The sequence below is a fragment of the Convolutriloba macropyga genome, chromosome 3 (genome assembly GCF_964194025.1).
Source record: "Convolutriloba macropyga chromosome 3, txConMacr16.3, whole genome shotgun sequence".
In the NCBI taxonomy this organism is placed as follows: domain Eukaryota; kingdom Metazoa; phylum Xenacoelomorpha; order Acoela; family Convolutidae; genus Convolutriloba; species Convolutriloba macropyga.
Genome location: NC_134470.1, coordinates 37,820,645 through 37,838,006, shown reverse-complemented (window position 1 = coordinate 37,838,006; position 17,362 = coordinate 37,820,645). Strand labels below are relative to the sequence as shown.

Here is a 17,362-nt window from a genome sequence, read left to right as displayed (position 1 = left end):
GTGTCAAGGAACCTCCTCTAGGGTTTTTATAATAAATTACTGCCTAGTTTCTAGTGGCAGTGGAATGGTTTCAACATTTTAACATCACAAATTTTAACAATTTTTTTGACAAAACGTGCAAATTTTTTATTTTTTGACACTTATTTCAAATTTTTCCCTTCTTTCCAGACGCAGGGGCCAGAAAACGTCCTTAGGGGTGTGATAATAAGTTACTGAAAGTTGCCATAAAATTTTAGCAATTTTTGTGATAAAACTTTTTTCAAGTTCTTTGAAATTGTTTGTCTTTTTTTAGGTTTCTTCAGCCTCAAGAGGCACATAATTTCCTCTAACCGCTGTCCTGTCCAACAAACTTCTCATGGCATGAGGTCCAGTACCCGGGTTGAAATTTCTTTGATTTCATACAAGGATCATATATGATTTCATACTGTCCATACTTGATTTCTTAGTACGATCCTTGCATGAAACCAAAGAAAACCAAGAACTCATATATGATCCTAGTACGAATACCAAGAATCATACATCTATTTTTTAAAAATCTTTACCCATTTATGATTTTTGTCTTTATTCGGTAGGGCGTCACATATAAGATACCCCGGCATCACATTGTGATCCGCCAAAAGACCCTAACGTACAATATAAATTGCAAGTTGGGCACAAAATAAAAGAGTAAGTCCAAACAAATAACAAAATTTTTGACATACTCTGAAGCCAGTTTATACTTATAAATGCTCATTTATAAAAAAAATTAATCAAGAAAAGAGATGCATATCACGTCAAATTCGTTTTCTGTATACGTTTAACCCAAAAAGTTATTCTTTTAGCGCACACAAAGAGTTAAATGTGGATTGCAAATGCGATATAATAATTTAATAAGTCCTCTGACTACATTATACGAGAATTTGTGGCACCAGTCAATGTATTATGTGTCTTATATGACCTTGTATGAAATCCAAGAAATTGTTTCAACTTCAATGGAAAATAAAAATTATACAGTTTTTAGTCTTTGAACTTTTTTGTATGATCCTTGTATGATTTCTAGGAAATCATATATGGTCCTTGTATGACTACCAAGAATTCATACAAATCATATATGACCTAGTATGATTACCAAGAATCATATATGACCTTGTACGAAATCAAAGAAAGTTGTATGATCGTTGACCCGGGTACCAGCAATTCTTTCTACAGCAATAAAATGAATTATAATTAGGAAAAGTCTTCTCCAATCATTGTCCAATTAATTTACCCTATGGCAATCTTATGTCGCTTTTTTTACTTTGACCGAGTTCACCATAGGTTCTGTTGACAAGAATAATTTCAATTCTGACGTGCCTCTCTTCATGACACTTTGTTTAAAGCTCACGCTCTACACCTTTTTCTGATCAAGCTCTTGAAAGGTAGTTTCGGGGAAATGAAGAAACTGTTAGAGGCAACCTTACATCTAAAATGCATTCTTTTCTCGATAGGAATTGACGATCATCATCATAGACACAGACCAGAGTATTACCGAGTAGGTTAAAAGACCGTTCCAGAAATCGGATATAGCTTTTGATTGGTTGATAAAAATAGAAAATGGAAAAATATTACACGCAGTAAAATTGTTCTTACCACTACCACACCTCCGTTCAGTCGCTTGTATTAAGCACCCCTATTAATCAGAACGTTCTTACCTCGTACCCCGCACTTGGAAAAAGTTAGCAAAATATTCAATAACATTCGTACTAGAAGGATAATAACTCTTAGAGCAAAACTTCCTTGAAAGGGGTTTTGCAACGAATTGTTCTGAAAGACCAGTTTAGCATGTTCTATTTATTTAAATTTTTGTTCACTAAGTGAATATTCTGTTCGAGTCTGTTGCAGAGTATTCACTGTTCACTTATTTTCATAGTTTTTGAAGTCAAATTGAAGTAGTGATTTCGGGTCAAGACGAAGCAGGAAGTGGAGTGCAATGCGAATGGTTTTGCAGCGCGCTTCTTCTGCATTTTTAATAGCCGCCCTCATCTTATCAGCCGGCTATTAAAGCACTCCAATTTTTACTTAGTCGAATAAAAAAATGTATCGCTTTACCTCATTTTGCCGCTTTTTCAACATTTCTCTCTTCTCTCATTCTGCTAAAAGTGATTTTGAACATCAGTTGCTCAGCAAAGCAATTCAAAATGAACAGAGTCAGTATAAAAAATTGAAGTCAGAAGTAGAAACGAGATAAACCCATAAAGCCCAATTTTAGATGCCCGCTATTTGAACGTCGTTCCTATTAAGTCTTAGTTACCATCTCTAATGCTTATTGGTATTGACAGTGGCCCCTGTAGCCTCTCTCTAAGAAACAGAAGTACGTTATGTTCAACTGATGCCATCAAAATAAATCGGACTTAAAAATGTTTTTGTATAAAAATCTTTTTTTTTTTTCAATATCTATTCTTTCAATCCCAATCATGCTTATTGGAATCAACGGCGGCTATTTTCCGGCAATCTGCCGGGTATGTTTAAAGTAGAGTGAGAAAACGGTGTTTTATCGGATTTTCACAATTTGATTGGTTTCCCAATTTACTCTTAGTCGTCCGTTCTTGGTCTAGTTTTTTTTAAGTCAATGAAATTTCTTTGAGTTGTAGGCCAGGACTTGTCCTGCTATATTTTCTCGTCAAGATATTTGTTATGACCATACGACGTTACGCTCAATTTAAATCTGCTCTTTGCTCATTCATTCATGCAGTTTTCCACACTTAATGAAGCGAGTTTTTTTGTTCATTTGCGTGAGTGTTTGGTCGGACGTGAGTCCTCCCTCAAAAATGACGTTCCTCTCTTTCAAAATGACTTCTTTACTTTTTTAACTGCGTGGGTTCAACTGCGTGGGTGTCACTCTAATTGAGGGTTATTTGAGAGCAGATAATAGAAGTAGCAATAACAGCATTACATCTCAGCAGTACAAAAAGAAATGAAAGGAATATTAGCTTTTTTGATTTTATATTTTAAAACTCCAGATCTACAAAGCTATCGCGGCTATTTTGTTTCAATCTGCCAGCTATGTTTCTAAATGTATCTGAATTGCAACACAATGTTAACTGTTCCGCGTGAATCCAGAAGCCAGGTAGAAATGACTAGTGGAGTAAGCATGACAAAAGTTCGCTATTCCCGGCAAAAATTTTGAAAAAAAATTGGCATGAAACCATTCACAGCAGCAGATAACACTTAAAAAAGACGGGAAAGAAACATTGGCTTGGCCGACGACTTTTTAGGAGCTCTTTTTACTATTCAAAGAAGTTGAATTCTGAGAATTTAATGAAGATAAATCGAAATTTGTATTTTTTGCCAGACAGGCTAACGAGAAAAATGCTTAAGGCCTTAGTATTTATTTTTCCTAAATTTTTTTGAGTCATTATTTACGTGACGAAATAACAAATGTCAAATAAAATTGGTCAACGTCAACATGTCAATCTCAAAACGGAGAGCCTGTTGTGTAAAGTAATTTTATTAATAATTTCTAAGTAATTGCTCTCAAACGAAGTTTGTAGCAATTATATTAGTCCTGTCAGTCTTTTTTATGCGATTTTTCGCTTGACCGAATTTTTGTCTGACGCTTTTGAGTTTTTCTCCTCAAAAACGGGATAAAGAGGTAGCGCCCAGTGGGCATTAAGTGCTCTTAGAGCCTTTCAGCTGTGTTTCAGCTCAAACTGTTTCGGAGACTTATTTTTATAGTGTGAAGGGCGGTTCTTAGAGATTGAAGACAACACCACTGTTGCCCACCCACCTACCTCCCTAGCAGCCCCCCCCCACCCACCCACGTGGCTACTTTCGAACAGCCGATCGCTAAAAACACGCAATTTTATACAAGCTTTTTGAAAATTTTGGCATTTAAGTTCTAGGTGTCAAGGAACCTCCTCTAGGGTTTTTATAATAAATTACTGCCTAGTTTCTAGTGGCAGTGGAATGGTTTCAACATTTTAACATCACAAATTTTAACAATTTTTTTGACAAAACGTGCAAATTTTTTATTTTTTGACACTTATTTCAAATTTTTCCCTTCTTTCCAGACGCAGGGGCCAGAAAACGTCCTTAGGGGTGTGATAATAAGTTACTGAAAGTTGCCATAAAATTTTAGCAATTTTTGTGATAAAACTTTTTTCAAGTTCTTTGAAATTGTTTGTCTTTTTTTAGGTTTCTTCAGCCTCAAGAGGCACATAATTTCCTCTAACCGCTGTCCTGTCCAACAAACTTCTCATGGCATGAGGTCCAGTACCCGGGTTGAAATTTCTTTGATTTCATACAAGGATCATATATGATTTCATACTGTCCATACTTGATTTCTTAGTACGATCCTTGCATGAAACCAAAGAAAACCAAGAACTCATATATGATCCTAGTACGAATACCAAGAATCATACATCTATTTTTTAAAAATCTTTACCCATTTATGATTTTTGTTTTTATTCGGTAGGGCGTCACATATAAGATACCCCGGCATCACATTGTGATCCGCCAAAAGACCCTAACGTACAATATAAATTGCAAGTTGGGCACAAAATAAAAGAGTAAGTCCAAACAAATAACAAAATTTTTGACATACTCTGAAGCCAGTTTATACTTATAAATGCTCATTTATAAAAAAAATTAATCAAGAAAAGAGATGCATATCACGTCAAATTCGTTTTCTGAATACGTTTAACCCAAAAAGTTATTCTTTTAGCGCACACAAAGAGTTAAATGTGGATTGCAAATGCGATATAATAATTTAATAAGTCCTCTGACTACATTATACGAGAATTTGTGGCACCAGTCAATGTATTATGTGTCTTATATGACCTTGTATGAAATCCAAGAAATTGTTTCAACTTCAATGGAAAATAAAAATTATACAGTTTTTAGTCTTTGAACTTTTTTGTATGATCCTTGTATGATTTCTAGGAAATCATATATGGTCCTTGTATGACTACCAAGAATTCATACAAATCATATATGACCTAGTATGATTACCAAGAATCATATATGACCTTGTACGAAATCAAAGAAAGTTGTATGATCGTTGACCCGGGTACCAGCAATTCTTTCTACAGCAATAAAATGAATTATAATTAGGAAAAGTCTTCTCCAATCATTGTCCAATTAATTTACCCTATGGCAATCTTATGTCGCTTTTTTTACTTTGACCGAGTTCACCATAGGTTCTGTTGACAAGAATAATTTCAATTCTGACGTGCCTCTCTTCATGACACTTTGTTTAAAGCTCACGCTCTACACCTTTTTCTGATCAAGCTCTTGAAAGGTAGTTTCGGGGAAATGAAGAAACTGTTAGAGGCAACCTTACATCTAAAATGCATTCTTTTCTCGATAGGAATTGACGATCATCATCATAGACACAGACCAGAGTATTACCGAGTAGGTTAAAAGACCGTTCCAGAAATCGGATATAGCTTTTGATTCGTTGATAAAAATAGAAAATGGAAAAATATTACACGCAGTAAAATTATTCTTACCACTACCACACCTCCGTTCAGTCGCTTGTATTAAGCACCCCTATTAATCAGAACGTTCTTACCTCGTACCCCGCACTTGGAAAAAGTTAGCAAAATATTCAATAACATTCGTACTAGAAGGATAATAACTCTTAGAGCAAAACTTCCTTGAAGAAGGGATGCCACATGGCGACAGAGATTCGGAACGCTTTTTCTGCATAGATAAACTCTCAGCATACTTCTACACAACAAAGACCCTCCCTTTGATTCAATTAAAATTCTGACACTCATATTAAAATGCTACTAATTATTAATAGCCGCATTGCAAGAGTTGAAACTATATGACCATCACCCGCCGGCATTCAAGTTAACGTCGCCTTCGACGACAATTCAGAAGAAGTTAAATTCATTGACTCCGGATTACAACCACTGTACAACTTAGCAATCTTTACACGGAATTCAACTGGATTCTACAACACCATGCCTCAAAACCTAAACAAACAACAGTAAGTTTCTTTAAGTATCCAATCAAACCACCCAATGTTTTCTGAAAACAGCCTACAGAGAACAATTTCTTACTACATTTCCTGATTTAACTTTTCTCACACAAACAAAAACAAAAAACGATGGCAGAACCGAGCCCTCCGCATGTCCACCTGCGACGTTTCTCTTGATTACCAAATGAAAATTGGGACCAATTTGAAGGCCTCGTTCGAGCCAGCATTGCCGTGTCAAGCATACCTGAAGCCCATCACCAACGAGCACTATACCTTCACCTTTATCTTGATGGAAATACACTTAACTTTTATCTCCGGCTGCCGGAAGCTACGCGAAACGACCTGGACAACTCCTTGCAAGAACTACGCAACCGCTATGCAGGTGCAGACCAAAGAAGAAATTTCGAGCTTGACCTACAGTCACTAAAATTTGATCCCATAAAAGAAGAGCCAGACGAATTTCTCACCGACCTACAACGGCTCGCAAATCTTGCAATAGTAGACGATGACGACGCAGGCATAGATCGCACAGACGAAAGGTCACAAAGAATCTCTGTGCAATCTATACAAGGCATGCCATTCAGGTACAAGAAAGTGCTTCTGAAAGAGAATGACAGCATTGCACTCAACGAGCTGTGCGCAATAATAAAAAAGAGTTCGAATCGACCAAATACATCCAGAACCATCGCACACCACAGCATTCAACGCACTTAATGCATTAAGCAACCCAGCAGTTGTCCAAGCTCTATAAAACATTATGGCTGCAGGAATCGTATCAATGCAAGTATCACAATCACCAAACCAAAAATATTGGCATTCTCAAGCCAGTCAAACTTCAACAACTACGGTAGAGAAAGAACTTTCAGTGCGCAAAACAGGCCACGACAATTTAACTTTGAAAACGGACAAAACACTGAACGTGCGCAGTACCCATACCAAAGGTGCCGAGGGCGAGGAGCGTATAGGAGACAAAACCGAGGAAGCTTCTCAAGAACCAGGAGCTTTTATAATCGGAACGAACAAAGACTGTTTTACAATAAAAGAGAAAGATGCCCAACGCCATTCCGAACATTCTGTCGGACATGTGCGAGCAATCGGCACACTGCCTGAGAATGTCCTCAGCGACAACCAGCATAGAGAGAACGTTTTGCTTGTACCTTTACAATTCGAATCCATTTTTTATCAAAGGCATCGACGATACAGGAGCATTCAGCAGTGCGCTGTCACAAAAACAATTTGACAAAATAAAAAGTATAATCAACATGGAAATAAACAAATAAGCTCCACCAGATATTAGTGTTCCTACAGCATTCTTACACCAATCGCCGATACTATTCACTGTTAAACTCAATTTCAAAATTGGACATATAACACTGGATGAAGAATTTTTGAAAATCTTCCACACTTTCTCGGTCTACCGTTTTTCCAGAGACACAAAATTATCCTTTACCCCCCACAACCGACTGCTGCATTGCCTGGAATTCACATTTCCGTTGAATACAATGAAAATGAGGGGACAAGGGAAACAAAAACGGCTGAAGGCTAGGAAAAAATAGCCCTGAAGACAAAAGAATACATCCTTCATCCTGGAAAAGAGCAGCAATTGCAACCAGAAGACTAAATTAATACAGCAGAACAAATCGGCATCGTTGAGCCAATTCCAAAGTTCGAAAAACTTGGTACCGCTCTCGCTGAGGATTTGGACAAACTAAACAACAACAGACTAACCCAGCTTGCAACAGAAGTTCCAGTAAAAGTCAGAGACGGTTCAATCGTTGCAACATTTACAATTATTACACCGGAGCAGGCACGATATCTAATACCACTAGAAACAAAACTATTTCAAACTGTAAACGAGAACAAGAGATCAAAACAAATAGCAAAGCTGATCAATGAAGCTGCCAGAGGAAAGCTCAATCACATAGCAATAACGCACGAAAATCAATTGTTGTTTCCCACTCCAGAAACCCACAGCAGCTCACAACTAGTGGGAGTCGAAAAACGTATTTACGACGAACTAACAAATTTCAAACAACTCGGGGCAATACGGCCCTCGGCAAATCAAAAGGAGCACAAGGCCTTCTAAAATTCGTTTGACTGGAAGGACAGCGTACTCACTGAAGCCATAATAAACGTATCGAATTAAGAGGTTTGTTTATGATTTTGTTTTCATTTTAGGCTGATTTTGGTAGTGGTTGGAAGGGTTCTGGAAATTCATTTGAATTTTATGCTATTTAAGAGGTTTTTCATGTATTTTGCTGATTATTGGGCTAATTTTAGCAATTTTGTATCGATTGTTTTGTTTAGCTGCCTCGAATGGGTATTGAACAGACCCATTTTATTTGAGCAGTTTTTAAATAACAAGTGCCTACAGTTTTGTGGTTATGAAGAATCCTTTTGTTGAGAAATATGACAAATGGCGGAAATTGAAACTTTTTCCTAATTGTTTTTGCAGTTTTTTTATTATGACATGCCTATGATTTTGCGAGCATCTGAATTTCTTATTGGCTGATGGCAATTTTTGTTTTCTATTTTTGTGCTTTTGTTGTTTTAAAAATTTAACATATCAGTTTTTTAGTCCAAGTTGTTTGTAAGAGCTTGTTTTTTCATGATTTGACTGCAAGTTTTTTTTATAAAATTGTCATAATTGGTTCTTCTTTTTTTAATCTGTTTACCCATTTTGCATGATTTTTGAAGTCAAATTGGAGTAGTGATTTTTGGTCTCGCTGAAACAGGAAGTGGAGCAAAGAAACGAGTGGTTTTGCGGCGTGAATTTTTGCTCTAATTTTAAAGTAGAGTGAGAAAATAATGTTGGAACTAAAATTCGCTTTCTAGCTAGTGGTTTTTTGTTTCATGTGGCAATTTTACTTTGATTTTTACTGTTTTTTTATTTTTTGGCTTGGATTGTGTGCGAAATGGTGTTCCCAGTATTTTCAGAGTTCATTCCAATTTTTTGTTTGAACCAAATTTCCAATTCTCGCTATTGTTTTTTTTGCATTTTTTTCGTTTTATTTTTTCGACAATTTTTAGCCTTTTATGACTTCCATACTGTTTTGCGAGCATCTGGATACCCTGTTAGCTCAACGGAATTTTTGTTTGGATTTATGTGCTTTTGTGATTTTTAAAAAAATATAATGTTTTCCAGATTTTTAGTCCAAGTTGATTGTAAGAGCTTATTCTTTCATGATTTGACTGCAAGTATTTTTAAAGAATTCTCATAACCGGTACTTGAACAAAAAGTTCAAGTAGAGCGGTACTTGAACAAAAATTTGCTTTCTAGCTCTAGTGGTTTTTTGTTACCATGCGGCTATTTCACTTTCACTGTTTTTAATTTTTGACTTGGATTTTTTTCTAAATGGTGTTCCCAATTCTTTAAGAATTCCTGCTAGCCCTACTTTTTTTGTTTGAACCAAATTTCCACTTCTCGCTAGTTTCTTTGTTCACATGCGGAAGTTTGACATTGATTTTTTTTTATCTGATTTTTTTAGAAATGGTTTTTCCAATTTACTCATAGTCCGTTCTAGCTAGTTCTTTGGATAGTCAATGAAAAATTCTTTGATTTGTACTTCAGAGCTTGTCCTGCTATGTTTTTTTATTTGGTCGTCCAGATTTTTGTTACAACCATATGACGTCACAATCACTTCAAATCTGCTTTTTGTTCATTCGTTCTTGCAATTTCAACTGAATTGCGTGCGTGACGTCATTTTCCATTCTTATTTGAGCAAGTTTTTTCATTCGCGTGATTAAGTTTTTGGTCACACGTGACTTACCTCACTCTCAAAAATGACTTCCTCGCTTTGAAATTGACTTCACTTTAATTCATAGAGATAAGGTCAAATGGGTGTGTGTCACTCTAAATGAAGGTTATTTGAGATCAACTAATTGAGGTGAATGCTCTTAACGCTAATTTGACGTAGCCCAAGTATGCATCCTTCGAATGATCATTTTGGGGTCAAACTTGTAACGGCTACTTGTGACTTCAAGCATTTGATACTCTGCCTAATTCGTAATCGAATCGCCTGTGCAATTGACATGGTTTTTAACGAGAAATGCTTATGAAAACGAAAAATGACACTGATGATAAAAGCATATCCCTTACGTGGGCTCTTAAAACGTAGCTCTAACCTTGTGGGCTATAAGTTTTGCATATATATGTTTTGGTTGCCTATCTAGACTTCTCCAAAGACCTTTACTGCTTTAATTTCAGTTTGTTACTCGACAAATTGTCATCATTTGTCTTCAATTTGAGAAACCTTTGAGATCATTTTCAATGGGTAGAACACAGCGTGTCAGAATTGATGAAAATTTGTCCGAAGCTGTTGACATATCAGGTGGTGCACCCAAGGGTAACGTCCTTGGACCGCTTTTGTTACTCTTGTATATAGATATGCTTTCTTCATCTTTAAGTTCTACCTGTTTCGGCGACGATAAATACCCTTTCCTCTAGTGTCGATGCTTTTTCTAACTGTCAGAACGATTTTAATTTGCTTTCTGATGGGTGCGAAGAAAATCGGTTGAATTTAAATAACAGGAAATCTCTGGGTGCTCAATTAGTAAAAGGTTTTAATTATACGTCTGATCTTGGGGTTGAATATTGTCAAATTTAAAATGGTATTTCAATAAGTATCCCGTGCGAGAATTTTCTTCACTTTAATTCAAAGAGATAAGGTCAAGTGAATGCTCTTAACGCTAATTTGACGTAGCCCAAGTATGCATCCTTCAAATGATCTTTTTGGGGTCAAACTTGTAACGGCTACTTGTGACTTCAAGCATTTGATACTCTGCCTAATTCGTAATCGAATCGCCTGTGCAATTGACCTGGTTTTTAACGAGAAATGCTTATGAAAACGAAAAATGACAATGATGATAAAAGCATATCCCTTACGTGGGCTCTTAAAACGTACCTCTAACCTTGTGGGCTATAAGTTTTGCATATATATATTTTGGTTGCCTATCTAGACTTCTCCAAAGTCCTTTACTGCTTTAATTTCAGTTTGTTACTCGACAAATTGTCATCATTTGTCTTCAATTTGAGAAACCTTTGAGATCATTTTCAATGGGTAGAACACAGCGTGTCAGAATTGATGAAAATTTGTCCGAAGCTGTTGACACATCAAGTGGTGCACCCAAGGGTAACGTCCTTGGACCGCTTTTGTTACTCTTGTATATAGATATGCTTTCTTCATCTTTAAGTTCTACCTGTTTCGGTGACGATAAATAACGTTTCCTCTAGTGTCGATGCTTTTTCTAACTGTCAGAACGATTTTAATTTGCTTTCTGATGGGTGCGAAGAAAATCGGTTGAATTTAAATAACAGGAAATCTCTGGGTGCTCAATTAGTAAAAGGTTTTAATTGTACGTCTGATCTTGGGGTTGAATATTGTCAAATTTAAAATGGTATTTCAATAATTATCCCGTGCGAGAATTTTCTTCACTTTAATTCAAAGAGATAAGGTCAAGTGAATGCTCTTAACGCTAATTTGACGTAGCCCAAGTATGCATCCTTCGAATGATCATTTTGGGGTCAAACTTGTAACGGCTACTTGTGACTTCAAGCATTTGATACTCTGCCTAATTCGTAATCGAATCGCCTGTGCAATTGACATGGTTTTTAACGAGAAATGCTTATGAAAACGAAAAATGACACTGATGATAAAAGCATATCCCTTACGTGGGCTCTTAAAACGTAGCTCTAACCTTGTGGGCTATAAGTTTTGCATATATATGTTTTGGTTGCCTATCTAGACTTCTCCAAAGACCTTTACTGCTTTAATTTCAGTTTGTTACTCGACAAATTGTCATCATTTGTCTTCAATTTGAGAAACCTTTGAGATCATTTTCAATGGGTAGAACACAGCGTGTCAGAATTGATGAAAATTTGTCCGAGGCTGTTGACATATCAAGTGGTGCACCCAAGGGTAACGTCCTTGGACCGCTTTTGTTACTCTTGTATATAGATATGCTTTCTTCATCTTTAAGTTCTACCTGTTTCGGTGACGATAAATAACCTTTCCTCTAGTGTCGATGCTTTTTCTAACTGTCAGAACGATTTTAATTTGCTTTCTGATGGGTGCGAAGAAAATCGGTTGAATTTAAATAACAGGAAATCTCTGGGTGCTCAATTAGTAAAAGCTTTTAATTGTACGTCTGATCTTGGGGTTGAATATTGCCAAATTTAAAATGGTATTTCAATAATTATCCCGTGCGAGAATTTTCTTCACTTTAATTCAAAGAGATAAGGTCAAGTGAATGCTCTTAACGCTAATTTGACGTAGCCCAAGTATGCATCCTTCAAATGATCATTTTGGGGTCAAACTTGTAACGGCTACTTGTGACTTCAAGCATTTGATACTCTGCCTAATTCGTAATCGAATCGCCTGTGCAATTGACATGGTTTTTAACGAGAAATGTTTATGAAAACGAAAAATGACAATGATGATAAAAGCATATCCCTTACGTGGGCTCTTAAAACGTAGCTCTAACCTTGTGGGCTATAAGTTTTGCATATATATGTTTTGGTTGCCTATCTAGACTTCTCCAAAGACCTTTACTGCTTTAATTTCAGTTTGTTACTCGACAAATTGTAATCATTTGTCTTCAATTTGAGAAACCTTTGAGATCATTTTCAATGGGTAGAACACAGCGTGTCAGAATTGATGAAAATTTGTCCGAAGCTGTTGACATATCAAGTGGTGCACCCAAGGGTAACGTCCTTGGACCGCTTTTGTTACTCTTGTATATAGATATGCTTTCTTCATCTGCAAGTTCTACCTGTTTCGGTGACGATAAATAACCTTTCCTCTAGTGTCGATGCTTTTTCTAACTGTCAGAACGATTTTAATTTGCTTTCTGATGGGTGCGAAGAAAATCGGTTGAATTTAAATAACAGGAAATCTCTGGGTGCTCAATTAGTAAAAGGTTTTAATTGTACGTCTGATCTTGGGGTTGAATATTGTCAAATTTAAAATGGTATTTCCATAATTATCCCGTGCGAGAATTTTCTTCACTTTAATTCAAAGAGATAAGGTCAAGTGAATGCTCTTAACGCTAATTTGACGTAGCCCAAGTATGCATCCTTCAAATGATCATTTTGGGGTCAAACTTGTAACGGCTACTTGTGACTTCAAGCATTTGATACTCTGCCTAATTCGTAATCGAATCGCCTGTGCAATTGACATGGTTTTTAACGAGAAATGCTTATGAAAACGAAAAATGACAATGATGATAAAAGCATATCCCTTACGTGGGCTCTTAAAACGTACCTCTAACCTTGTGCGCTATAAGTTTTGCATATATATATTTTGGTTGCCTATCTAGACTTCTCCAAAGTCCTTTACTGCTTTAATTTCAGTTTGTTACTCGACAAATTGTCATCATTTGTCTTCAATTTGAGAAACCTTTGAGATCATTTTCAATGGGTAGAACACAGCGTGTCAGAATTGATGAAAATTTGTCCGAAGCTGTTGACACATCAAGTGGTGCACCCAAGGGTAACGTCCTTGGACCGCTTTTGTTACTCTTGTATATAGATATGCTTTCTTCATCTTTAAGTTCTACCTGTTTCGGTGACGATAAATAACGTTTCCTCTAGTGTCGATGCTTTTTCTAACTGTCAGAACGATTTTAATTTGCTTTCTGATGGGTGCGAAGAAAATCGGTTGAATTTAAATAACAGGAAATATCTGGGTGCTCAATTAGTAAAAGGCTTCAATTGTACGTCTGATCTTGGGGTTGAATATTGTCAAATTTAAAATTGTATTTCCATAATTATCCCGTGCGAGAATTTTTTTTTTGTAATTGAGGCACAATGCAACATAATAGTCTGCCAAGCGGAGTTAAGTTGAACTTGTTTTGTTTTTTGAGTTTTATCGACTCTTCTATATGGACTAGTCAATCTTTTGATGAGTGCGGTGTTTTTAATCTACTTCGAACTCGAACACCAACCAATTCAAAATTTGTTAAGACATTCTTTCACAAACTTCGTGACTATTTATGATGTTAATCTATCCTGCACTTGTCAATAAAGTGTCACTGATCAATTTGCAGATCTGAGCTATTTGCATTGTCTTAAATAAGATTTTTTCTAGTTAAAAGCTTCATTAGTCACTTTCCGAACAGCCCCTTTTTATTCTGCTGAAACTCAGTAGTAAATTCAAGTCTATCACTACTACTGCTTTTATTTGCTCTGTTAACTATGCTATTCTCGTTTTGTTTTAACCCGTCAAAGATAGTTGAAGTCTTCTGGTTCTGCTACTACTATGGACATCCCAAAACATGGCTCAAAGCTTCGTTTCATAATTGCAAGAGATGCAGATGCCACCTTTTTGGCACAATTTCAACCGGATAACTAACTATCTTCAGTAGTTCCTAGAGAAATTTGAATCCAAATTTGACTCCCTTTTTAGGAGTCAACTGTTACGCTCTAACTTAAAGATGGTTTAATGGGTGTTTCAAGTATTAATGTACGGGGTAATTAACTAATTTAATCGTCGTTTTACAAGGAGTGAAATGGTTGTTTCGTAGTGCGATTTTAGCTGATTTTTTTACAATATAATTAGCTAGTAATTGCGTTTTATTAGAGCGGTTTGGGATGCGCCGTTATCCACTTTTTGCCGTGTGTTTTGGGTGGAAATCAATAACATTCTGTCTATATCTAACTTATGGGAATTCACAAAAGTTCCAGTTCAGTTCTGAATTAATTAAAGTCAAGAGCTAGAAATAAGGTCCACCCTGTAACACTAAATAGTTTCTGCTGAACAGTAAAATTATAAACTGGATCATTTTGAGTAAACTATGATTTCTTAAAGTTGGTGACTTGAAGAGGTCTAACAAGATGCTGGAAAATTTGAAGCAATTTCTGAGAAAAAAATGTTACAGCTGAGACCATATCTCAAACCTTATTGTGTTGTGCCCTTAAGGAGCATGAATGTAATGGTCCTCAGTGTGCTTCTGCATCATATCAATTGATTTTTTAATTGTCTTATTAATTTGTTGATGTACCCGAGGGTGATTGTAGATGTATGTATCTGGAAGCTGAGTGCCTTAGTTCGTTTCAGGTGGCAACATTTATCCTGCAAAAGATCCTTCTAGACGAGACTGGCCTCAACTACATTTGCCAGACTTACGACAGATTCTCACACGTTGCCCTCATACTAGTTAGTTGAACTAACTGTTAGGCCAACGCAAAAACATTAAAAACACGCATTAATGTTTGTGTGCTTACATTATAAGCAAAGTTCCATTACCGTATACGTCTTGATTTCAAAACTTCGCTGCATAATTAAATTGTAAATGCCGTTTGTATATAATTGTATATGTGTGAAATGCAACCAATATGCTATAACATGTATAAGTGGGGGGTGCAAATGGACGGGGGGGGGGGGGGGGGGGGCAATAACAGCAAAAAAAAGCCGACGAGACTTATTTAATGCAGTTGACAAGCAAATAATTGATCGCTCAGTTTTAGTGCGTTAATTACTTTGGCATTAACGTTTTATGTTTGCAGGGCAAGATGGTTATGGCGCTGGCGAAGGAGCCTTCGCAAAGACTATTGAAACACGTGATCAGGTGCTACCTCAGGTTGAGTGACAATCCCAGGGCCCGAGAGGCGCTCCGATCCTGCCTGCCCGAACAGCTCAAAGACCAGACTTTCTTCCAGGTCCACATATATAAAATTAGCTTCTTCAACTATCAGAGTTGAAGAAATTCATGAATTGTGATTGTTTTTAAAAGATTAAATGAGACATTTTGTACGATATATGCCAATTAAATGGCAAATTTTAATGAGGAATTTTTAATCTTAGGTTCAAAAATTTATTAATAATATATCTCCATACGTTCCCTTTTGTACAAATACGAGAGTAAAAGTAAGTTTATACAAAAGTTACATTTTATCAGTTCTCCTTTACGCGTCAAATGTTTGGTTCTCGAATTGGCCAAATTGCAGAAAATTAGAAAAGATGCAAAGACGAGCGCTCAAATGGGCTTTGAATAAGAAATTTTTTACAGATAGTGACTACAATCAGAGCCTCATTTACAACAATTTGTTGCCAATCAGTTTTCTTTTGGTTCGAAATGATCTTATGCTGAACAAAATTTACAACTGTGATACTGCCCTCAAGTTGATGATTATTGGAAAGTTTTCAAGGGACCACGGAGTAACCGTTCTGCAGCAAAACAATGACATCTCAACCTTTGACTCGACATGTCCAACAGTATTATTTCGGAAACAGTTGAACTCTTTTGAAATAAACGACTGTGAACTTTGACTACTATCAGTATCCCGTAAATTGGTTCTGTCTTTGTAACTAATTAACAAAGTGATTCCGGTATCGCGGGTGCCAAGTCAATTTAATAATAATAATAATACAACTATTTGCTCGTAATATTAAATGCTACCAAGCGAACGATGTAGTCTTTTCTGTAACTTTTCCTTCTCATCTTGGTGGCTTTTTCTCGCTTGACTTTTTATTCCTCTTGCTGTCATTCAGTGTGTTGAGCAGCTGAATTCAGTTAGCGATAGTTCGCAATTTAAAAATTGATTTGAAGTTGCACCGTAAGGTCATTCGTATTTCTGAAGCGATTGATGTACTTAAGCGGTTTAAAATAACTCTTAAAAACGACATTTGAAGCCCCATTAGTTAAGATCTGAGCCCTGACCCTCAAGCTGAAGCAGGCTGCAATTGGCTCCAAACGCATGCTAATTGAGAACAATTCGTTGGACGTTATTCTGTTACATTAAGCTAATTGCAATCGAGATTATTCGTTGCCATATAGTTTTAATGTGAATTTGCTGCTGTCTTTCAGGCGTGCTTAAAGGACGAGCCGAATACAAAGCGCTGGCAGGCACAGCTGATCCGGAATGTAGAGACCCCCAACAACGCAGCTGGTCCTGCTGGAGATGGAAGTTTACATGGCAACAACTGATAATGCTTTTAATTCTCTTCCTTTCACGATTTCCGTTATTGTGTGTGTGAACGAAGAGACAAATTATATAAAAACTTGATATTGATCTGATTGAGATACTATTATAATTACTTGTTGTCTTAGTTTTTATAAACAGTGTTCGGCTTGTCCGTTATTAAATGTTTTATGACCGCTAAATGTTTTGAACAAGATTTTAGCCATAATACAGTGAATTCGAGAAAATTAAATCATGTGGGTACCCACCAAATTTGATATACTATTCTTTTTTTGTCCTATAGCATCATTGTTAATCTTCCCAAAAATTTCGGAAGTAATTTATCACGCTATTCACAATTGAAATCCTTGTACAAAAGAAATCTACACTATATGCAGAAATTGCTCATATTTCTGTCTTGATTCACTCGGGTCGAGGTGTCACCGCTATACATCGCTAAGAGATGTAAGATTTGCGGTGAATTTGAGTAGAAAGTGTACGATTTGCGCTCAATGTGA

At 36.4% G+C, this 17,362-nt stretch overlaps 1 protein-coding gene across 1 annotated transcript in view; it reads left to right on the top strand.

Annotated features, from left to right (window-relative positions):
* Positions 1-17,047, top strand: part of LOC142336187 (CCR4-NOT transcription complex subunit 9-like) — a 420,288-nt gene extending 403,241 nt beyond the window's left edge. Inside the window, exons 7-9 of the mRNA XM_075384823.1 lie at positions 15,001-15,099; positions 15,450-15,602; positions 16,751-17,047. Of these exons, the coding sequence (XP_075240938.1) occupies positions 15,001-15,099; positions 15,450-15,602; positions 16,751-16,870 (372 nt within the window). The 3' untranslated portion in view covers positions 16,871-17,047. The remainder of the gene's footprint in view (positions 1-15,000; positions 15,100-15,449; positions 15,603-16,750) is intronic.
* Positions 17,048-17,362: the final 315 nt, after the last annotated feature.